A 25290-nucleotide genomic window follows, 5' to 3' on the forward strand; every position below is an offset into this window, starting at 1 on the left:
TCCATAAATCACACTTGTCCATACCACCCAAAATAAAAAGCAGAGTGGGGGCTTGAGAAGCACAATATATATGCCCACATATTACTATATAATGTACTTTATTTTACACATATATTTTATTGGATCTTATTTATAGACTAGTATCTTCCTACATCATGCAGTCAACATGAAACAGGTGGTTGAACAGAAGGATTTTAAAAAGTAAGAAGTATTGGTGACGTCAGGCATAGCATTACATTTTGATGAAATATTAGAAAGAAATGACTGTCATTGGAATAATGTGCACTGATAAATATACATAAAAAGACCATGAACACAAAGGTTTGAGGAGCACATTTTTCTCTCCTGTGTTAGTGTATTTTCTTATTGAAACATGAAGTTGAGGCTGGACATATCAAAGGACTTGTATGACTGTTATTAAATAGCCAATAGCCTTTAGTTTAATTCACAGGGATGTACATGAATTGCTACTTGTTATCACTTGTCAGAGGCAGGTGGTATTAGGGGGAGGGACATTTTTGTTCTTAAGAGCATTTGATTGGTCAAAATGAACGAGTGCAGTGTGAGTCATCAATATGTTTTGCCCTTTTTCCTAGAAGAGAGAGAGAGAGAGAGAGAGAGAGAGAAAAAAAAATTAATGCCTACAGTATATCTATATTAGAATACATTAACATTGGGGTAGAATTATATAAAAAAAAACAAAATAATAATTATTTTGCCGGTTTGTTTGTCCCTTCATTTTCTTTTAGGTTTTTTAAGCATTCCGTCTCAATTCAGCAAGGGAGCTTGCTTCGAAAACACCTTTAAAGTTATTTTAATTTCATTACATACACATAATGCTTCCGTCTATTCTGTGTCAGATCCTGGTCCACTATGTTCGCCTAGTGCGGCATTGTTTTTACAAGGTGCGGCACAAATGCGCTCCGCTTGCCATTTCTGTTGCAGTTTCATCAAATTCATATGCAACCAGTGATCAAAGTGGGAAGACTTCCGTGCTGGTTCTACCCCTCGCGTCTGACCATCATCCGGGAGCACAACACCGTACCGGCACCTTGTTAGAGCAAGAATAGCTGCCGGTGCTGTGACGTCATTTTCACCTTTTGAGCGCTTTATGCACCAAATGATTTGACTGATATGCAGTAGCAGTTTTTCTTGCTTCATTCAATTTGTATATGCGAGCAGGTTTTAAACCAGGACTGTTTTTGACAAATCACAGGATTTTGTGCTATTTAAATAGGTTATATACGTAGATTAATTAGGTTATAGCGTATTATATCTGTGTACTTCATTTTTGGTTGAACATCTACAGATTTTTTTACTCTAGCAAATACATGGGTTGCAAAAGTCAGAGTCCACTAATGAAAATGCTTCTTTACAAATGCTTCATCACTCTTTAATCATTTGTATTTATTTACATTTAATTCAAAGAAAAGGGTTCATGTCCCCCCACCGCCGAAATCCCATTTTAATGACTTCAAATCTAAGTAAATGCCACAAAACTTTGATTTTGATTTCATGGGGTCTGAAAGAAAGTGAATGTCATATTACTCCCCACAGCTGTGGCCCGATCTGCAATTTATCTTTATTTATTTATTGTATTTTTTTCTTCCATTTCGTGTTTTGTCATCTTGGTCTTCTCCTTGGTTTTTGAAGCCTAACTTAGCATGCAACGTGTACTCTTAGCACCTGTCCTCGTAACAACAACATATGTGATATGTGCATTCAATTGCAAGTCCATTTGGCAAGAAAGCATCTGCTAAGAGTATAAATGTAAATCATCAAAGCGCTACAGGATCAGCTGGGCACTAAAAATCCAGAACACAAAAGTGAATCTTCGTGTTTGCATCATGACACAAGGCCCTTAGTCAGGAGCTTTACTTTTTTTATTTAATAATATTATATACATGATTCCCCATCAATCACGATTCAGTCACGATCCTCTCCTCCACAATCGAAATACATTTTGATTATTAAATGTAGAAGCTTTTTAGTAGATAGCACAAGCTAACAAACACTGATGTGAATTGTTGCTTGATATCAGCCATATGCAAACCCAAAAGACGCTTGAGGTGTTTCAGTGCGGAGATTTAAATACTTACTGAGAATAGCAAAAGGCAAAGGTGGGAAAGCACACAGCTTGCACTATTTACAAGGCAAGCCTCATTCAGGAAGTGCCTCACTGCTGGGTAAGCATTCCACATGACTGAAATAAATACTGTAAGTGTGGCGGTGCATATGAGCAACATACTACAGGTCAACTTCATATAGAGAGCACTTTAGCGTCAGATGTTTTCATAACTATAAATATCTCATACCTGTTATGTGGAACTTATAGAACTTAATCACTTAACAAAATTAGAGGGTATACCAGACTCAGGAACTTAAACTTTATTATTACTTTTTACAAAATGGAGAAAAATATATATCTTTAAATATCTCATACCTGTTATGTGGAACTTATAGAACTTAATCACTTAACAAAATTAGAGGGTATACCAGACTCAGGAACTTAAACTTTATTATTACTTTTTACAAAATGGAGAAAAATATATATCTTTAGACAAAACTGTCAAACCTTTTTAACCGATTAATCTGTGCCGATAGTTGCCTTTTGAAACTATCGGTTAACGGCAAAAATCTATGCCATAGATTTTGTCTTTGCGATAGTTTTTATTCTATTCTATAATTATTTTTTTTATAAAAAAAGTGTCCATTGAGGGTTTTGGGCTTGTTTATTGTTATGAATCCCTCATTATGCACCAAATCCTTATTTTTTCTGGTGGTTATTTGGATTTTGGTTACAAAATGAATTGCATCAGGGATTTTATTCATTTTGGGCTCTTGTAGCATCTATATCTCTGCCCATCAAAGTAAGTAAAGACTAAGAATTTATTTCACATTCTATAAATCAATTTTTAAATCTATCGGCCGATTAATCGGTTATCAGCCTTTTCCACCACCTTAATTATCGGTATCAGTAAAGCACTATCGGTTTACCTCTAATATAGCCATAATGCACAGAACGATTGACAAGCAGAAAGCGCCTTAAAGTCTTCTGATTAATCTTTTTTAATGTGATATGTTTCATGTGTTATGGCTCCAATTTCAGTGATATCTGTCAGGTAAGAGGCATATTACTGTGTGTATTTTCATTAAAAAAAATACTTACAGCACCTTTAATTCTCCTGATGATGTGAGTTTTATATTTTATTCCACATATAACAACAAATTGAATTAAATTAAAATTAAAAAGTAATTAAAAGCACTGCATAGTAGGAATAACCCAAATGGTAAATGTAACTGTGTGCTGTTCACCGGAGTAGATTGTGCTGATCAGTGTGTTATGTGTGCACATAAATGGGGAAAAGTTGGTCCTACATCAGTTCTCATATCTTTATGCTGCAAAGAATCAGGTGCCAGCAGTCAAACATTTCAGCAGATGCAATATCACAATCCTTTCAGCAGATAAAGATTTGTGAAATAGTGCAAAACATAAAACCTTAGCCACAATGACTGGCTGAGTTTACAAAGGCTTAAATTTAAAATGATGACATCAGAAGACTTTTGGTCTTATACCCTTAAGTACTGTAAAATAAATAAAGCACAATGCCACCCTCTCTATCAAAAGCTGCAATATTCCCGCTAGACTAGAAGCATTAATAGTTCCATGATAAATGTGTCAAGAGCCTATTTGCTTGTCAAAGAGAAAGAGGGTCTCATCCAACTGATTATCAGTGCAGCGGGTGCAAAAAGGAGCGTGTTTGTTAACAGCTTGCCTTAGTGAATGGTCACACAGTAACGGTGTATGAATGAGCCTTTTAGTTTAACTCTACCCACCAGAGATTAAGAGAATTATATAGATATAGATAAGAGATCTTTTTACCTTTAGTTTACCTGATTTTGCACCATATAAAGTCAACCTAAAATCACATTTGCTCCTTTTTTTATTAAAGGGTTATATTACCCAAACAAGAACATTCTGTCATTATTTACTCACAATCATGTTGTTCCAAACTAGTATGACCTTTGTCTGTGGAACACAAGAGATTTTTTGAGGAATATTCTTTATCCATACAATGAAAGTGAATTACATTAACATTCTGCTTAACATCTATTTTTTGATACATGAAGAAAAAAGCATGATACAGGTTTGGAAAGACATTAGAATAATAAATTAAGTGATTTTTTATTTTTAAGTGAATTATCCCTTTAATGCATGTTCCTCGTCTTATAATGCACAATTCATTGGTTGCACCAATTGGTTGTAAAAAAATACATTAAAAACAACTTTTTATGGCTCTATGCCTTTCTAATCCCTCTTACTTTTCAACCCCATCCCTCCAACCACTTCCATTCTGATATGTAACGCCCATTATTTACCAAATCCATATTTCACGATCCAATGTTTTCAACTTTTCTAGGTTGGTGAACTTTTGAAAGTACTTTGCATTCTTTGCAAATCAGTGCTACTTTATGCATCTATGCAACAATACCTGCTGCTAACTAAATGTGGGTAAAGTCACAAATCAGCATGGGGGATTCACTGATCTATTTCTGAATGATTGCACTACACTCAGGGGTAATACTGTCTTAGAGTAACAGACAGGCTTTATCTGTAAAACTGTAAAATTGTCATTAAAAGCAGCCATGTATTTTTGGCTCTGGGTGGGTATATAATTCAGGAAGAAAAAAATGTTAGTGGTGTACGCAAGTTGCTAAGCAGGTGCTAAGGTGTTTGGTTTTAAGGACATTGTTGCTATGGTGTTCTGGGTGGTTGTTAGGTAGGTGTTTACTGGCAAAAGTCAAAAGAACCCACCCCAAATCTCTATGGCATTCTATTCCCTTTGGTTCAGGTGCCCTCTTTCAATGTAAGTCTGATGTATTATTTATTTATCTGTCTAATCATCTGCCATCATCTGAAAATTGTAAGTCAGATCGAGATTTGAGGTATCATATAATATACGCAAAAAATATTGCAGGATGAGATTTCTACAGAAGTTAGGGTTAGGGGTTTGTTCCAATTTTAGGGTAATTGTTATCATTATGGTTTGTTCACAAAGTTCTAAGTTTGAGCAATAGTAATGCAGTTGACCACTACCAACTACACAAGATAAAATCATGTGTGCTTATTTCAACTGTTTGAATGTACAACAGTTAATTCCAGGCCTCTAATCTGATTGGACATTATTGGCATTCCAAAAGTGCTGATATTAACTATAAATGCACTGGGACCCTTTACTGTTTCTGTAACTATTGGTGGAGTTCCAGCAGTCGCCACAAGATGACTCTTTACGTGCTGGTTCTCCTTTGTTCCCTGCAATTGGTGGAGAACTCACCTGTAAGCCATTGCTGAAGATTGGTTTGAATGTTTAAACAGCGCACATCCTGAGTTCTGTGCTCAGTTATGAGTTTTATCTCCATGCTTGCTCCAGTTTGGATTATGTTCTTGAGGATTACTGGTTGGATTGTTTAACACCTTGAACACTGCTTGCTTTGGGCCTCACTGTGGATTACCTATAAGATCGTCTAACACCTTGAACTTTGCTTGCTTTGGACTTTACTGTGGATTCCTTTATATTTGGACACTCAGACTTTGGGATGTATGATCTCTTTCCTCATGACTTTCTAACTCAAGTCTACATTGGATTATAAACTGACTGATATTTACCAGTGCACCCATCCTGTGAAAGACTATTTCACTTATTGTCATCTGGATGCTATTCATGTGTTGTCACATTATCTTGAAAGATTTGTTCAATAAACTCTAACTTGTATTTGATGTCTTGCACTTGTGCTCAGTCCACACTCATGACAGTTTGTATCACTCCGCTTGTCTGTGTTCACGGCCTAACAGAGAGACAGTGTTGCTCGCCAACATCCAAATATTATTCTACTTTGGCTTCATTTTGAACTATTTTGGTTAGCAGAGCAAAAATATATATATAAAAAAAATCCTGACCATAATGTGTTAATGTTAGTCAAGGTGCAGTCACACTACACTTCTCACTCGAATCACTACCACTGAAGACCGGAAACCCAGCTCATGTGAAGAAATTCCGCATTCTGCTGCAGATTAAAGTTAAAGTTTGGTGAACTCTGACCTTTTTGGTGAACTCTGGATTTGTATGACAAAAAGACATGGTACAGATAGAAGCACCACAAATGGCACTTTTCCACTGCACGTTACGGTTCGACTCGCCTCAACTCTACTCGCTTAACGTTTCTGAGCTTGCATTTCCATTGCAGTTTAGTGCCATCTCAACGTGGGTGGGATTATAGGCTGATCGTCATAGCTGCGCCACCTCTACTGCCGTGACATCATCTTAAACATGACACAAACTGACCAAAACAATAACACAACCGCTAGCTGTTAGCTACTAGCTCATTGTGCTGCATATAGCAGTTGTGCATGTTGATTTTACACAAGTGTAACAGTTAAATTGGCCTGGTTGTTTTAGAAGCAAGCTTTCCAGTAGCTGGTCAACTAAATAAAGTGAAGCTTTCAAACAGAGTGTAGAGTTAACATAACAAAACATACCATCCAGGGCACTCTCCCTCCCATTGCTCGACGGTATAGATAGCGTCCATTTGGTCGAACCACTTCCACTTTTCCTTGATGGTTCAGTAGTCACTTATAAGTTTAACTTTTCTCTAAACTGTTGGTAGGTCCGGTGGTAGCTGAGACAGTTCAAGAGAGACTTTTTCGTTTCGCTCATCGCTCATACCATGTGCTGTAGGGCTCCTTGTTCTTCTATTCAATTCTATTTGCAAAGGAAGAGTTGAAATCTGAAATTTATATTTTCCCACACGAACACATGCAAACTCCACACAGAAAGGCCCAGTTGAGCCTGGTCTCGAACCCAGGACCTGAGGTGACAGTGCTTCCCACTGAGCCACGGTGCCACCCTCTATTCAGTATATACAGTATAAGTAAAAAAAGTTTATTACTTTCATTGCATTAGATAATCAAACTAAGTTGCATCTGCAAATAAATGACACTAGATCTCAGAATATTTTTGCAAGAACTTTTAACGAACTGGTCGAAAAGGTCATTTTTAGTGGATGTTTGAGGTCAGTTCAGATCAAGTTCATACAGGTGCCCAGACAGAGGTGTAGTTCATCCCATTAAATATAGCCTCCAGATACCCGAGTGGAACTGCTGTGTGTACTTTCCATTTCCTTTTTTGATTTGTGACTAGTAACACCAAAACCTTTATTTATTATTTATTTATTTGGAAGAGCAAATAGTTTACCTAAAAATGTATGTCATATGGGGACAGTGGGACTAAGTTGTGAAATTTTAAATCCTACAAAGCCATAGAAAGTCAGAATGTTTTCATCAAAATGTTTATTATGTTTCTAGGAGTGTTGGTTATTTGTGTTTTTGAGATGTTACCAACAAACTCTCACAGTGAAATCGTCAGGATTTGTATTACTTTTCTAAATTTGGCTAATTTGAATGATATTGAGATACTGCACTTGTTTGAATTCCTACGACTTTCACTGCAGCCAATGACGTCGCTGGACAACGTTTCCATCTAATACATAACAGTTACTTCTGTCACACACAACAACTTTGGGTAAGGGCATAATATTAATAAGTATGTCCTTAACACCTCGAGCGCAGAACTCGCGCTTACTTCCGCATTAGACATCCAGAAATTTGCACATGATGAACTCTTATGAGTTTATGCAAGCAACATTGTGCGAGACCATACGAAATAGCCAACTCGTAAAATATTCATGAGATCAGGTTGGATGTTACAGACATTGAAGCTGATTTTCTGTAAAGCTGCTTTGGAACAAAGTGTATGTTGAAAAGCACATAAAAACTATATAAATAAAAATGATGGCAAAAATTATTTGGCCTTTATGCACCAATGTTTTTTTTTCTACTTTGGCAACAAAATCTAAATTTTCTCTCTTTACACTGTCAAACATTAGTGACAGCCAGTGCTGAAGTATTTTACCAATCAGAAATCAGCATAAATAATTCTAATTGCAAAGTAATGGCCATCATCATCCAATCATTTTAAAATAAATATAAATACAATTAAAAAAAATCATATACAGCCTGAAACTGAACTTTTGGTCAGATGTTAGGAATGAATGAATGCACTTCACTGCATAGAAATGCTATAGGATGCTCCCTTGCTCCCTGTTTAGTTAATGACTTTACCTTCAGTGTGCTGTCTGTCTGCACTGGTCTAGGAACAGTTCTAAAAAGCACTTTATTTTCATCCTAACTCTAAAAAATATTCAAAATGGCAAATCGGATGAAACTAGAGACTTTGGTTTCTTACCAGATGTAGTTTTGTTGGCCTTTCTCCCAAAGACAAACTCTGCTGAGATCGGCGCCATGTTTTTTTGTCACATGACTCCACGCATTAAAAGTTTTACCCTTTACTGACAGCCCAGAGTGTCCTTAACTGAGATCAGTTAGTTTAAATTAAATAAAATGATGCTTAGCATATAGCGAAGAGAAAACACAATGTCCACAAAGAAATATGTGGGGTTGCATGAGGATAGACATCCTCCAAGTTATTTTATTTAAACAGTTTTTTTTTTATTGTGCTATCTTCATTTAGCTTACAATAAATCCTACTTGAGTTTTGCTATATTAACAAAGAACCCATTCACACATTTTTAAGCTTGGCTTAAGTGCCCCAAATACCCTTCTTGTTCATCCTTGATGAACAACTACAGACATATGAGTGCACACTTGAAACTCACACAACCCATTTCTGTGGCTTACAGTGATGAAGCGGTGTGGAGCCAGATTCTTTGTCTTTGTTTTAAGTGTCAGCTGTTCAAACAGACTGGAGCTCAGCTGCAGTGTCTCCGGACCCGTAATACACCAACACTGACAGAGCAAAGCATTTATTGCACTGCCACAAAAACCTCCACAAAAGACTTCACACCATAACCAACACAACAGATCCACTCACACACTTATAAACAAACACATGCAATAGAAATATCAGTCTTTCCTCACAGGCACTGAGCAGCATCTATTAAGTGCTAAGCAGCAATGACAAAAGAGATAGAGCTGTTGTTCTTTTGACTGTTCATCTCCACTGATCAATAACTCATCACTGGCTGTTCCAAAACCTAGCGAGCTGCCCCCCTAAACTACATTTTAAAGCACCATAGGCCCACTAAGGCTGTTCCACAAGATAGGCAGCATAAATATGCCACCTTCTAAAACATCTCTTTATGGCAGTATCACGTGTATCGTTTGTAACAAGAAATGTCAATTATAAACATATTTATAATTCCTTAAATTCAGAAAAATATCCATCAAAAGTTTAATCTATGTAAAACATGTATAACTGTAAAATATTTCACCCAATATTTTGTACATATCATTTGTATATTGCTTATTAGAGTATTGAGCCATTAGCTTAGCAACATGCTAATGTAAAAAGTTAGTTAAATCTATCTTGGGTACCCAGTATGTGTGACATTTGTATGCACAAACTTGCTACCTATGTAGAGTTCCAAATCAGTAACATATGAGGTTCATGCATCTTTAAAATGGTCAATGGGATTGAGAGATATCATAGGCCAGACTCAAATCTATGTCACCTACATGAGCACTGTGGCTGAACAATGAGCAAATGCACTAACTTCTATGTCATGAACCTGCCTTATTGTTACATCTTTGATTTGATTAAAATATACATTCATGTGGCAGATGGAGCTTCGAATCCAGACTGCTTCTTGTACATACCCCAATTACTTCCACATAATTTTCTCTCTTTTCACTACAGTCAATATACTGTGGTGAAAACCAACCCCAAAAATAATTTACAAATTTTACAATGTGATAGAAAGCGCATATTGGCATGCATTACAAGTCTGTTTAAGGCAGGACAAAAAAAAAACAATAGGCTAATTTGTTAGTCCGCCTACAAGAGTGATCCTTCACTCTAGTGTTTCTGAATCTGTAAATTCAGGGGGAAAAATTGAAAAATGGAAAAAGTGAACATAAACAGAGGAGATTGTGACATTGAAAAAAAGGGCACAAGTGGCTTCAATTGAGCAATTAAGAATATCAATACCCTGGAAAACAAAACACAATAAAAAGCAATCAGGCATGAGGCTAATGCAACATCTGCTTGTCATAATCTTTGGAATAAGCCAAGCAAGAATGACTATTTCAAAATCCACTCTCATTCGTAATTTTTGACTATGTACTCAGTTAACCTCTGAGTTTCTCATTATTTTGCGTTTAGAAAAAAGAATACTTGTAACATATCGGAGAAGAACTAAGTGCTTTCTCTCCCTGCAGAATAACGTAAACCGTAGAAAGGTTGCTCAGTTGAGATAAAGTGTTAAGTGCTGATTCATTCAAACAAGTGAACTCAAGTCAAACATAGGGGCGAAATGCTATATACAATCATCTCAATCCGCACGATGGACTTCTGGTGTTGAAGAAATCCCCCTCGTGGATTTCACGTGGAGGCTATCAAAATAGCCTAGAGTTTGATTGGAAGCATAGCCTTTGACATCAGCTCCTCGCTTTTAAAAGTTAACACGCATATTAACTTTGCTATCCTAATTATGCATTATAATATGGTTAGCATTGGGGGGTGTTTTCCCCCATTGTCCACAACCCTATCAGAATAGACCTGCAACAAATTTTGGGTTGCAACCCACCAGTTAAGAACCACTGGTGTATCTCCCAATGCACCAACACAAGATATTATATTACAGTCTGCAATGGTATTTTACCTGTATTTTGTTGGGGAAATCAGTTGGAAAAAACATAAAAAAGAAAGACTAAATCTTTGTCCCTCTATGTCAAAACATTTGCTTTAGTGAAGTCTGGTTTAGTATCTTTATTCATTATTCCATCTGTCCTAAATCTTGCTTTTTGTCTGTGCTACCTTCTGTTCATCTTGGTGGTTGTGTCTATCATTGTTGAATATTCTCTGGCTTGTGATGTAAAAAAAACTGGTGTAAAGTATGTTTCTGGCTTAAGACCGGACACTGAAAAAGCACTAAAAGAAAAAGCGCACAGTAATACCTTGATTGAACGGAGAACGTGTGAGCACAGATTTGATCAGATTTATGCTTGGTTCCTTCAGTTGTCTACATCATGACCATGAATTACATTATCAGGCAGAACAAAATCAAGTCGGCAGCAAAAATCCCAGATCTAACACACCTTCACTCTGTACAATCCTTTAAATAGGAAGTGGCGCCGTCAAGATGTGAAGACTGAGTCTCTATATGCATGTGTGTCTAACAGGAGGCCAACCAGAGGACTGTTGTGCCAAAAAGAGGTTAAAGAGCAGCACCGCGCTCTAATAGAAAAAGCAGGAAAATTGGAGATGTGGGAAAAATGTAGTGAAAACACCTGTTTGACTCCACTTTACTTTTAGTGCTGAAACTCACGGCTTCTTAAGGAGTCCCAGTGGTGTCTCCCATGTGCGTAAATCAAGCCAAAGTGTTTAGCCCAAAGAACAAATATTATTCTGAGAGATTACTGCAAAGAACTTTAATGGACATTCTGTATAAATGCATATCAAATTTCAATTTGGACTAAAGAAGTAGCCTGTTCTGTCCAAGATGGATGGTTAGAATCACCAGTTTATGTAAGCAAAATGGAAATGATAAATTGTGATGGTCAGGTACGTGATGAAAAATGGGGTAAAGAGTAGCGGTGCACTGATGTATTGGCCACCAATCTAAATCGGCCGATCTTCGTTTTAAGTCTGTGAACGGCGATTGGCCAATCGTGCCTAGAATCGGGGCTGATCTTTTTTGCAGCATGCAGGAAATTCACACATACATTGCTACTCTAATGAATGAGTGCTTTCTCAGCCCTTGATGCATGACAGTGTGGCCTCTGGAAGGGGATTTGTTGGCAATTTTAAGTTGCCCATTTTCTAGAGTCATTACAGCAGTAATTCTGACTCGCTGCACTGTGAGCACGGAGAGGATAAAGAGACTGCTAATAGGTATAAAAACAAATTAAACACAAATAAACATGCGTATACAAATCTGAGTATGCGTGATGTAACGTGAGTCATGACAATCAGACATTGTGATGAGCGACAGAGACTGTTTGAGCCATTATGACACATTCAGCTTCACACCCTTCACTATGCAAACTTGCGGTGTCGATCAAACAGGCTCGCTCTCCAGGTGCTCTCAATATCTCATCAGTCACTCATCTAAGCGCTATTCTGTGAGGATCACAATTTTAATCAGATTAATGTTGATCACATTACCACTAATCACAGCAATTACATCTTTAACCATAACAGCACCGCATCTTGCTTAATAATTAGTTATTTGTCTTACAGCAGAACGCCAAAGACAGTAAACAAAGCATAGATATTAATGATTTCTCACTGGAGCAGTTTTACAGCTTGTAATGGATATATCTTTCTTATTTTTGAACATATCTCTGCTGTGTGATGCTCTCATGGTTTTTATTGCTTACCAGTATGTCACAATGTCTCATGATCAGAGGGAATGATGAGGCTCAGGACCCAAATGCAGAGTTAAAATAAATGAATATATTAATACAAACAAAAAGGGCAAAAATCAAACCAAAACTCCCACAAGGGGGAAACAAACATAAACAACGCCGTAGGGGAAAACTATTAAACCAGGGCTGGGGCAAAAGGCAGCAGGGAACAGAACCGACCGGACCGGGTTGGGAATAACAGGATCAAAACAAGACAGGAAACAGACAGGCAAGACCAACTGGAATAAACAATCACAATTTTGGACTGGAAACAAGATGAACTGGCACTGGACAGCAAACACAAGGAGACTAAAATAGGGAGAGAAATCAACAGGTTAACAAGACAGGGCAGGTGTGACTAATAAACTAATAATGGGCAAACAAGGAGGCAGGGTATGACTTCAGACAGAGATACACGTGGCAATACAGAAACAAAACAAAGCCATGTGCTCTCACAAGACAACAAAACACCTGAATGGCATGAGCGATCATCACCAAGACAATAAGGCAATATACGCTCATGCCAACTGACAACACCAAACAACACCAAACAACTCAATGCCAGGCACTCTCACACTAAAGGAAGCCTGAGCGTACAACGCCACATGATGCACGCAACAGGCGACAAAAACAAGACACCTCTACGAGAGTACAGCCACACACACATCCGACACTTCAGACCGAAGTGACTGAACCTCAGCACAAGATGAAGACAGCTCGCGACCCGGGAGCGTAGTGCACGTCCGCGGTCGCGAGTGACAGACACAGATTATTGACGCATTTGCATGCCACCAAGATGACAAGCGCAATGCACTCACACCAATACAAGACAAGGAACATGAGTGTCAGGATTCCGACACCAAAACCGAAACCAAAACAGACACCATGCTCCAGACATGAAACAAGGCCGACCAAAAACACAGTACAGACATGGGACGATATTCAAAAACAAAAACATCAGACAAAAACACAGAGTGACAGGACCATGACACAATGACCTTTTGATATTGACAACAGAACTATTTATAACTGTTTAAAAAAACAGTTATGAACTACGTTAACTATTCACAATTAATGTATTTTTTATAAAGCTTAATAAAAAGGTTTAATTCCCTTAACATTAGTTAATGCTGGTGTGGTAGTGGCATAGTAGGCTAAAGCACTGAACTGGTAATCAGAAGGTCGCTGGTTCGATCCCCACAGCCACCACCATTGTGTCCTTGAGCAAGGCACTTAACTCCAGGTTGCTCCGGGGGGATTGTCCCTGTAATAAGGGCTCTGTAAGTCAATTTGGATAAAAGTGTCAGCCAAATGCATAAATGTAATGTAAATGTAATGCATTAGGTATCATGAACAAACAATGAACATTATATTTTTACAGTCTTTATTAATTATAATGTTAGTTAATAAAATTACAATTGTTCATTGTTAGTTCATAGTGCATTAACTAATGTTCATTAACAGAACTTGATTTTAAAAATGTATTAGTATGTGTTGTAACTAGCATTAAGTTCATTAGTTCATGTTCACTACAGTAATGTTGTTAAATAATGTTAACAAATGGAACATTTTTGTAAAGTGTTACTGTAATTTTACTGTGGGGGCATAAACATGTAAAGTGTGGCAAAGTGCACTTTTAACAAAATCAGTATCAGTATCCAGGGTTGGGAGGGTTACATTTAAATGTAATCCAAATATAGATTAATTCATAAAAATGTAATCAGTAACTTAATCCAGTTTCCTCAATAAGAAAGTAATGCAACCAGATTACTTATAGTTACTTTTTGATTACCTCAAGATCACATATGTGAATAATATCAAGAGAAAAGTAATATTTTCTCAAACACTTTTAATCATTTCTTCTGACTGCAAACAAACCATGTTTGAATAATGTTATGAGTGATGTAGCTTTACTAAATATAAATGTAAATACAGTATAAGAAACATACATGTTAAACAGGGGCACTGTCTCCTTAACAGGAAAACAGAATATGTTCAAATGTCTATCACAGGCTATCGTCATCATCATCATTATTATTATTAATGAAGTGCCTCCAATGACTGTCCTCTGCTTGCTCATAATCCACAGTCAAACATCACCAGCTAACATTTATGGGTGATTCTATGTTTATGTTTATATATATATATATATATATTTTTTTTTTTTTTTTTTTTCTTTTTGTATTTTTTTTTTTATATACTTCTTAACAATACATTTATAATAAGAATCAACATCAGATTTTCCTCTAAGAACTTAATTACACTTTCAGTTAATTTGGAATTCATGTGTAAAATTTTTATTTTTTTTTCAATAAAGAAAAAAATAAATGCTGTCCCAATTACATCAGGAGAACCGAGCGGGCCGGAGAGTCGGCCGCGAAACGGGCCGAATGGGCCGCGATAAGCTAAAATGAGCCGCCGCGTTATGCGGAACAGACCACAAAGCGCGCAGTGATGTGCAGAAAAGGCCAGCGACCCCAGCGCTCAACAACTTTTGGCTCAATGCCATCCCCGACCTGCCAACCACTCATTCAACAACTTTTGGGCCAGTTGCTTTGAAAATCCCAGCCCGATTTCTCTTCCCAGTACAGCCCTGCCGGGGGGAGTGGTTGTTTCTCCGCTTCTATTCCTGCTCCCGCGAAAACGATTGAAAGACGGTCTTACGGCGAAATTAGGGAACACTTATGACTAATTTTAGCTATCCTAGCTAACATGATTTTCATATGGGTCTTACGTTTAAATTATTCTTTAAATTATGTATTGGGTCTTAAGAAAAACATTTAATCTTCACAGCTGGAAGGTATAAATTGCACTGAACTGTAATGTTGTTTCCCTTTTCTCCATTGAAGTGACAAGAATGTTGGAATTTCCTCAAAAATTATAATATTTTTCCAGATGCCATTGTTGATGTGAGTGATCTCGTGTGCGCATCTTATCATATCTGTACCACTATAAAGCAAGCAGCGGTCTTTATCATTTTATGTCAGGAGTATCTTTTGATATTTTTGTTTAAAAAAAAATATAATAATCCTGCTAGTAATCCCAATTTTTACCAAATGTAACTGTAATCTTAATATGTTGGGTTTTCATGTAACTGTGATGGATTACAGTTACATACATGGATTACAGTTACCCCCGTTGTATCCTGATTACCCCTGATTACACCGTTACAAGTATTCTGTTACTCCCCAATCCTGTCAGTTTCAGGCGATCGTGTAAAAAAAAAATCAGAGATCGGTATCGGCCTCAAATTTCCTGATTGGTGCACCACTAGTAAAGAAGTAGTGCTGGTGCTGTCCATCAGCTATCATGAGCTCGCACAAACTACAGAATAATGAATGACGTTATCCGAATGGTGTGTGAATGGAAAAGGTACACGATGTGGCTATTTGTAACCCTATCCCATAGAGCCCTGCTGCTACCAGCTCTCTCGTCCGAACTTCTAGCTCCATTCAGCCTCGGCAGAATCCCACAAAGGCAGGAATTAGGTTTCAGCTGTCGTTATTCATGTACAGGCACACAAGAGAAAGAGATTTTGCCACTTCAGGTAGCAGCTCTGCGTGAATTGCGGTTATCGAGTGGCCCTACTCTAACGGATTAGCCAGCCCTCCAAATCCATGCCAGCTCTTCCATTAAGATCCACATCACCCTCTGTATATAACTGCACCCTGTGTCCAGTTTCTTACAAAAAAAGAAGGCAACATTCAACTGTTCCGTCTGGACCTACGATGTGCGTGACTATGATCTGAAATGAGAGGCTGGAGGAGAGAATACTGATCAGAAAGATTTCGGCACGTCTGTTTGCTGTGATGTTTGGCAATAGGTGCAGAAGCTTAAGCAGAATATTTGAGTTGATCTGTAAATACATCCCAAGTTGAACCATGTGACTCAATCTTGCAACAGTTGCTGTTACAAACATGCTGAAGGTTCAATGCTTACTCCCAAGGAACACAATTCTGAGTGAATGGCAATTAGTAAAAACAGACAAAATATTGTTGGTTTTAGATGAATGTTCATCAGATTTTGTTTCGGAATCATTTCTAATTGATAACAAATTAAAGATGATTAACATTGTGTCCCTAATACAATTGGTGCACTGCAAAAAAAAACTATCTAAAATATCTAAACATTCTTAAAACAAGATAAATAATAAAAAAAAAAGAACAAATATTTGCCAATGGGTTTTTTTCTTGTTTTAAGGATTTTTTGATATTTTTATAAAAAAAAAATTATAAGACAAAATAACTTTTTGCAGTGTTGTGTGCAATGCAAACACCTTTTATTAGGGAGATAATTTGTGACCTCTAAGTCACACATTTATAATAATAACCATATGAGTTTTTTATAATAATACACATACTGTATGAGTTTGTGATACAAACCAAATATATACAGTACAATTATGAAATTCACAAGGAAAATCTATAGACCGGGTCATGTTGTAGACACATACGTATGGGAGGGATAAAAAGAATGTTTGACATTTATCATACCTGAACAGTGGATGACATTAGCATCAACGCGAAGATGATCCGGCATACAGGCAAAAACCAGAACGCCATCTTCAAAATCCTGTTCCAGACCTGCCTGCTGAATGATGTCAGTCAGATATCAGCCTGAAGAGAGCGACAGAAGTGCACATTAATCGTGGATCATCATTCATACAAAAAAGATGCTGCAGTGTAAATAATATATCATGACAGATCTACCTCTGAGGTGCACTGTTGATTCTAGTTTAAAAGTGCCAAGCAGTGGTATGGTATGATTTGCTGTTTAGGTAGGTATGAGGATTTTGACAGTAAATTGCATAAAAATAAGCATATTTTTTCAGGTATCCCTCCATGCATGATGCAACAGCACTAAGAATGCACTGTAGTAGGTTTTGTGGATAATGTATGCAGCAGCGCATGTAACTATTAACATCAGTGCATATTAACATGAAACTGTATTAGTATTCAAAGAAGAACTTGTACAGTATATGCATTAGGTCTGATTAGTGCATGTAGGCTACTGTATGTGATGCTGCAAACAAACAATAGGTGAACCATCTGATAAAATGTACATATCGGTTATGCTTTAAACACACTCTCAGGGGATTTAAATCAATGTTGCTATACAATTGGCTCTTAATAAATAATAATAAAAATAACACACACACACACACACACCAATCGATACTAGCCTCGTATTATTCATAAACTGTCAATGCAAAGCTTAAAAAAGACGTGCGTGCCCATGATGAGCTCTTACCTTTAATGCAAAGTAAACTCACAGATTCACATTTTAATCCATTAAACGCGCGCGCCGCACCAGTAATCAATAAAAACCTCACCAATGCACCAACCCAGATAACATTCACTTGAACGGTGTCGCGTCGGTATGCAGCGCTCATTCAGATGGTATGGATGAATGCAGTGAGAATGGCTGTAGAATAACTTTGAGTTTATCTTCAATCCTGCGCGTCCTCCGGCTGCGTGCTGAACACTGAGCTGACAGAAGTTCATGTGCTGAGCGCAGATGCTCCACTAGGCGTCTCCACACGGAACTGTCTGTACTGCAAACGTCCGATGCGTGTTCAGTGGACGGGCGCTATATGTTGCATTAACAGTTTGTGTACAATTGTGTATAGCAACCTATACTGTACATCAAGTCTTTATAATTGCGTTTGTTTCACTGCCTTTAAATTGTGCTGATAAATATAATAAAAATCATTGTGTATGAATAAGCCTGTTACTATAATGCAGGACAAAGATATATGTATCCTATTAGCTACAGCAGGCAGAAACTTTATTCAAAATAATAGGAACAGTAAAAGTAAAAAGTCAGGACGAACTGGAAGGCTATGTATGGTTTTCTCTGTTTTCAGCACATACATTTTAATAAAAAAAGAAAAAAAAAAGAAAAAACAGTAATGGTGACCCCCCTGTCCAAAGCCTTGCTTTTTGGACAGTTTCTGGTTGTCAAACCTTGTCCATTATTTAGTAAATGTGATGAACTACACCTGTTGTTCTCTGCTGGGACACCTGTTTGAACTTGAGGGGAGCTGACTTCATAAATTCACATAAAATCACCTTGTGACCAGTTTGTTCAAAGTAATTGCAAAATTGGCTCAGGAAAGTGAAGTTTGAGCTGAGAAAAGGCCTAATATCATTATTTGTCTGTCACATTAATATTTTGTATTTCATATTATCTCATGCAATGACTGTCATACATTTTTAAATGTGGCTTTTTTTGGGGGGCAATGTATTGATTTGATAATATACTGTACATCTAAAAATATATATAACTAATGTATAATTATGTACATGTTTTTGTAGATGAATTTACAAGCAAATCCACAAACTAATTACACACACACCTACAGCCTAGTAATGTGTATGTGTGTGTGTGTGTGTGTGTGTGTGTGTGTGTGTGTGTGTGTGTGTGTGTGTGTGTGTGTGTGTGTGAGTGTGTATTTATCACTTTGTGGGGACCAAATGTCCCCATAAGGATAGTAAAACCCGAAATGTTTGACCTTGTGGGGACATTTTGTCGGTCCCCATGAGGAAAACAGCTTATAAATCATACTAAATTATGTTTTTTGAAAATGTAAAAATGCAGAAAGTTTTCTGTGAGGGTTAGGTTTAGGGGTAGGGTTAGGTTTAGGGGATAGAATATAAAGTTTGTACAGTATAAAAACCATTATGTCTATGGAAAGTCCCCATGAAACATGGAAACACTACGTGTGTGTGTGTGTGTGTGTGTGTTTGTGTGTGTGTGTGTGTGTGTGTGTGTGTGTGTTAAACACAGACTTATTATTAAAATTAATGGCAATAAGTGCCTTTTGACACCTACTACTGCATGCCTAGCTCAATTCAAATAATATTATACCCTATGGATCAATTCCTGGGAGCAGTCCAGTGGTTCATGTGGGCTGTTATTATTCTATATGCTGTTGCGAGTGATCAAAGAGCACACTGTGGTACAGCTTATCTGTTTATTATGAAGTGTAGAGCAGAGTTTGGCAGCGAGAGGATTTGATATGCTTTCACCTGTTTTGGTTGAAGTCACAGTGAGTTAAGAAACAAATTAGTCTTGGATCTCTATGGTTCATTCATTATTCTTCCTCTAGATCTAGCAGCAAGACTTTTAAATTTGAAGGACTCACATTTAAATTGAATAATAATTAAAAAAAAATCCTTATTTAAAGCATTTAAAGTTGTTATGTCATCTGAATAGGTGGCCATGTGAAAGTAAAATGGCAAAATGAAAGGGTGCATAGGTACAAATTAAATGCTGATATTCTGATAATTCAAACTGCAAAGTACAATGAATAATATTCACCCAAAAGATACAACAACAATGCAATACTGTTCTTTATAACAGGTAAACAATTCTTGGAATAATGTTTCGTGAATTCATGGACGCTTAGCGCCCTCTGCTGTTGAGGAAGTTATACAACAGTTGCAGTTCTTGTAACTATTTCCCCAACAAACAAGCAAATCCTCTATAACAAAACCAGCTGACATTCCAGAAGTTAATGTTCTAAATGATGTGCTACATTTGACAGCAGCACACATCTGTCGTACCATTTGTCATGATGTTTTAAAGTGAGTGTTTTGTTTCAGATTATCTAATTTGACCATCCGCTAGGCACATACATTGTGCGACACTTAGCCAGCAGCATATGTTCTTTTCCAGTTTAACTAAAAACGTTTTACTTTTTAATAGTTTTTCTAATTGTTATAACTTTGACAGTTGCCTATATTTATAATATCCCTGTGGATATCTCCTTTTTTATTTTCTCATCCTCTTCTCCATTAGCCGCTTCTGAAAGACAGTCCAAAATCTATTCAGATGCACAATGCCGAACACACAGGTAGGCACAGCACAGTTAGCCTACAACAGAACAGATCAACATATACAAAATGTAAACTAAAACAAAGGGATTGAATTAGAATGGTCCAGATGTTAGCTGTTTATTACAGTAAGTGGATTGAAGGGACATTATGAACCCTGCATGCTGGACATTGATGAAATCATTGACTCAAGTCTGCTGGCTACAATGAAACAGCAACAATCAAAATTATGTTTAAAGAACACATTAATGTATGAAACATTTATACCTGAATTAAAAGACCCTGAAATAAAATGATCAACATTTCAAAATAATCAGCAGTCTCTTTGGCGATCATGATTTCAAGCTCGAATTCACTTCCTACAGCGCCATCTTGTGCTATGTGTAATAAAGCTTGAAATCACGATTCCAAGAAGACTGCTGATGTCAAGGTTTATTGTGAAAAGGGAGTTATATTTTGGCCTGTTCTCACACAAAATCGATTTGATCATTTCAGAAGACATAGATTAAACCACTGGAGTCTTATGGGTTACATTTATGCTGCATTTATGTCCTTTATGGAGCTTGAAAATTTGGTCACCGTTCACTTGCATTGTATGAACAAACAGACCACATATGTCCATTAAAATATCTTCGTTTCAGTTCTGTAGCAGAAAGAGAGTCATATGTGAGTTCGGAATGACATGCTAGCCATACTACTACTGCCATTGTCACAAATAGTAAGAGTATTCTTTTCATATTGTGATCAATAACAATCGTGTCACTTTTCTCTGCAAGCACCATTTACTAGCACTGGTTGTGAAACATTCTGGCAGCGACCCAATTCACATACTTCACTACACTATATGTACTTCACTATGAGAAAGTACATTATTTTTGTATGTAGAGAGGCTGTAGTTCAGTATTGTAATAAAGTTATATGTTGATACCACAGACTCCATTGTGGTTTATTGTGTTTGATTACATGGGTAGCTTCTTCAAAATTAAAGAAACTACCCATGTAAACAAACACAATAAACCACAATGTAGTCTGTGGTATCAACATATAACTTTATTACAATACTGAACTACAGCCTCTCTACATACAAAAATAATTGTAGGTTCATCTGTTCAAAACCTTTCAGCTTCAACATCACATTCTTGCCACTTTTCTACAACCAAAAACAATTGAAAGAGAACTGACACAAACTCATCCTTTGATGAGCAAGGTAATTGTGGACACGGTTACACACTTGGAAAATGGAATTACCTGGAATTATCCAGGCACCTTTGACATACTATTTTCAAAGTACTATAATTTGCAAACCAGTTGTAATCTTGCATACTATTAAGGATGTATGGAAGGGCTTGGCAAATTATCGAAAAAAATAAAATATCCTGGATATTGATGATAGCCTAAACTTTTGAGTAATTTTCAATATTTATTTATGTTTTACATCTAGACGATCAGGTGCAAGTCGCTAAAAACGCAAGCAGTTCTGCAAAGTTATGTATATACAACTAGCTAACTCAATCACAGTCATGAAGTCAGCCAGTTATGATGTATTAGCTGACTAGCAGATACTTCACCCTGCTGTTATGTGAACCAGTAATGTGTCTAGGTAGCCGCTAACTAGCTATCAGGTTAATATAATGTTGTTACAAACAAAACAGCGCTGACAATGCAATATAGTTATCAACTGAACACAACAACTCCGATATCAACATTAATGTGTTATAAAGTAAAAAAAAAAAAATGTCATGATCCATAGTGCTGTTACATCCACTACATTTTTGAAACAGGCAAGAAAGTATTTCTTCTTCTTCTTGTGATATTTATGGCAGTTGGCAGTCCAGCTTATGGTGCATTACTGCCACCTACTGACCTGGAGTGTGTAGCGTCACAATTAAAGGAGACCTATTATGCCCCTTTTTACAAGATGTGATATAAGTCTCAGGTGTCCCCAGAATGTGTCTGTGAAGTTTCAGCTCAAAATACCCCACTGATAATTTATTATACCATGTTATAAATGCCTCTTTTTGGTTGGAATAAAAAAAAACCAGATTTTGTGTGTGTCTCTTTAAATGAAAATGAGCTGCTACTCCACGCCCCCTTTCCGGAAGAAGGCTGTGACTGTATAGCTCATGCTTCTGATACTACAGCAACAACAAATCAGAACCACTATGACTGACAGCGTAAATACTGGAGTTCAAACATATATGGCTGAACTCCAGTATTTACACTGTCAGTCATATTGGTTCTGATTTGTTGTTGCTGTAGTATCCGAAGCATGAGCTATATATATGTATATCTGGTCTCTCTGCATACATTCAGAAACAAAGGTAACTGACAGTAAGCGTTTTTTGGTTCAAAATTAAAAATAACGACATATCTCTGGTGTCCGTGAATACAATGGTAACTTTAGCTGCATTAGCCGTGGAATCAGCTAACAAGCACATTTGGAAATGCGATTTGCAAACATTCACAAAATATAAAGTGCAAAACTTACATCTTCAGGATACAAAGCTGAAACACAAACAGTTGGTACTGATCCATGCTTGAGAATAAAAAATTTTTAAATCCTGCTTTATATTGACACTCATTCACAAAGAAGTCCTGTGTAAAATGATTTGCACAAACATATGCAAATCTTTGTATGTTCTGGGGCACATTTCCTTCAAAAACCAAACTTGTCCACTGCGTCTTCAGTGGTTCTGATGCCGGGAGTACATGAAGACTCTTATGTTCACTTTTACAGCCAACAACTGAACACATATGACGCTTACGAAGCTGAGACATCTTCTCACTGTATCTGCTCCAGCGTGAAAAATGGCGGATGGGGGGAGATCACTCAGGGGAGGATCTATGATAATAGGGTGGAGTCCATCACCAGTCGTGGGTGAGGTCTGCTCTAACGTGATGTCACTTTAGAGCAGAAACAAAAACCATTCATTATGACACACTGTTTTTGATTAATAGAAATATAAGTAAGAGGAGTGGGTGGACCTTTAACATTGTAGGGTGATTGTGTACACACACTGCTGACTCACATTTATGAACAAACGTAAAAGTGAAGTTTTGCATAATAGGCCCCCTTTAAGTCAAACGTCCGCTGAAGATGATAAAATTGGTGAAATATCTTTGAAAAGAGGTCGCACACGTTATGGTTTGTTGGCGCAACTGGTCCTGATATTTCCACTCTGAACGGGACTCGAACCGGCATCTCTGGCATGGGAGGCAGGCGCTAATGAGGAGGCTAAAGCCGTATGACGCTAGTGCGATTCTTGAGGCCAGGGGAGTGAGGTTTACACATACCGCACAGCTATCATGTACCAGCTGGCTCCTGTTACATAAGATTAAATCCTAAACTGTGTATACTTCTTAAACTTTAAATTAAAATGTAGCTTACCCTGTGGAGTTGACTTGTAAACTTGTTACGTTTACATTCATTCTTTAGGTCTAACAAATATGTGGAATGCATTTCATTTCCCTTTAATGGTATGAAATGTATATTGTGAGAAATATTGATTTATAATGATATATATAAAAAATATTGTGATAATAGTTTTGCCATATCGCCCAGCCTTAATGGATGCTATGCAAATTTGTCATATTATGATAAGCACCTCCTGTTGACACTTCTTGTTAATTGTGGTTAACTTGAATGACTCATTCACAGCTCTACCACCTTTTTCCAGGAATTGGCTCTTCAGCTCAACAAAACAAAATGTAGGATGTTACTGGTAGAACATAGCTGGCTTCTTCATTATTAACACCAATGACAATGGTGTCATTTGCATGTTTTATTAGGGCATCACTACAAATCAACTCCAAATCAGGGTGTTCCAAATACCCATTGATAGTTCACATCAATATTACATGATTTGGGATGTGCCACATATTCCTGTCTTGTGTAGTATTAACAACAGATAGTATGCAAATTGTGATGCTTTTCAGCTGTCTCAGGGTAAGCACCCCCTGTTAACACTTCTTGGTAATTTTAGTGCATCTACTCATTGCAATTATCTGGGTTGGTGTGACCATGGAACTTGAATGACTCGGTCACCATTATAGCTGTACTGTACCACCTATTTCCATGAAGCAGCTGAGAGGTAGGGTTTGCAGAAGTCAGGTTTCAGCTCAACTAAAACATTTTAGATGTTACTGGTAGAATACAAGGCCAGGTTGCTGGTTTCTGTACAGCAGATGCTACATCTATATTGGTTCTTCATTTTTCATCAAAGAAGAAAAAAGAAAACGGTTGCAAATTACAGTAACAAAAATCCAAGATTTCGAGAAAACAGTTGTAATGTTTCAACTCAAGAATAATCTCATAATAGGACTTTTATGAGAATAAAGATATAGCATTATGAGATTGAGGTAGGAATGTTTTGAGAATGAAGTCGTATTTTTACCAGAATAGAGTCGTTGCATTACGAGATTAAAGTGGCAATAATATTATGGGAATAAAGTTGTAAGAAAAGAACATTAAAGTGATGGAGTGCAGCAAATTAAAGCTGATGTCGATGCAGACGTAACCATCAATACTCTTGGAGTTGACCACTGGTTGCCATTTCAGATTCCACAAAAGAGGCAATTTCCTGAATGTGTGTCTGGTTCTTTCTCCTGAATAAATACAATTTCCTACATGACTGCTGCTGTGCTGCCTCGGCAGTCTAGTCCTATTGTGATACTCAGGCCTTGTAATATCTCGATTTTTTTCTCATAATAATTCTACTTTATTTACGCATTACACACCTTTTCACCTCCCAATTTTATGACTTTTTTCTTCAGAATTTATTCATAAATATTTAAAGTCTTTTTGTTCTGGGGGGTTCCATTGTATTTTACCATACAATGACAGTAATGGTGACTGAGACTAACTTACTGCTTAGCGTCTCATTTTGTATGCCCCAGAAGAATTAAAGTCATACGGGTTTAGAACAACATTGGTGAGTAAATAATGACACAACTCTGATTCTTGGGTGA

The 25290-nt window shown here is 37.1% G+C and overlaps 1 protein-coding gene across 1 annotated transcript in view; it reads right to left on the minus strand.

The window, feature by feature from the left end:
- Positions 1-17959, minus strand: part of LOC127647230 (ADAMTS-like protein 3) — a 295504-nt gene extending 277545 nt beyond the window's left edge. The window contains exons 1-2 of the mRNA XM_052131370.1: positions 17735-17959; positions 16978-17100 (exon numbers count right to left, since the gene is read on the minus strand). Of these exons, the coding sequence (XP_051987330.1) occupies positions 16978-17046 (69 nt within the window). The 5' untranslated portion in view covers positions 17047-17100; positions 17735-17959. The remainder of the gene's footprint in view (positions 1-16977; positions 17101-17734) is intronic.
- Positions 17960-25290: the final 7331 nt, after the last annotated feature.

This window comes from Xyrauchen texanus, chromosome 1 (assembly GCF_025860055.1).
Source record: "Xyrauchen texanus isolate HMW12.3.18 chromosome 1, RBS_HiC_50CHRs, whole genome shotgun sequence".
NCBI lineage: Eukaryota > Metazoa > Chordata > Actinopteri > Cypriniformes > Catostomidae > Xyrauchen > Xyrauchen texanus.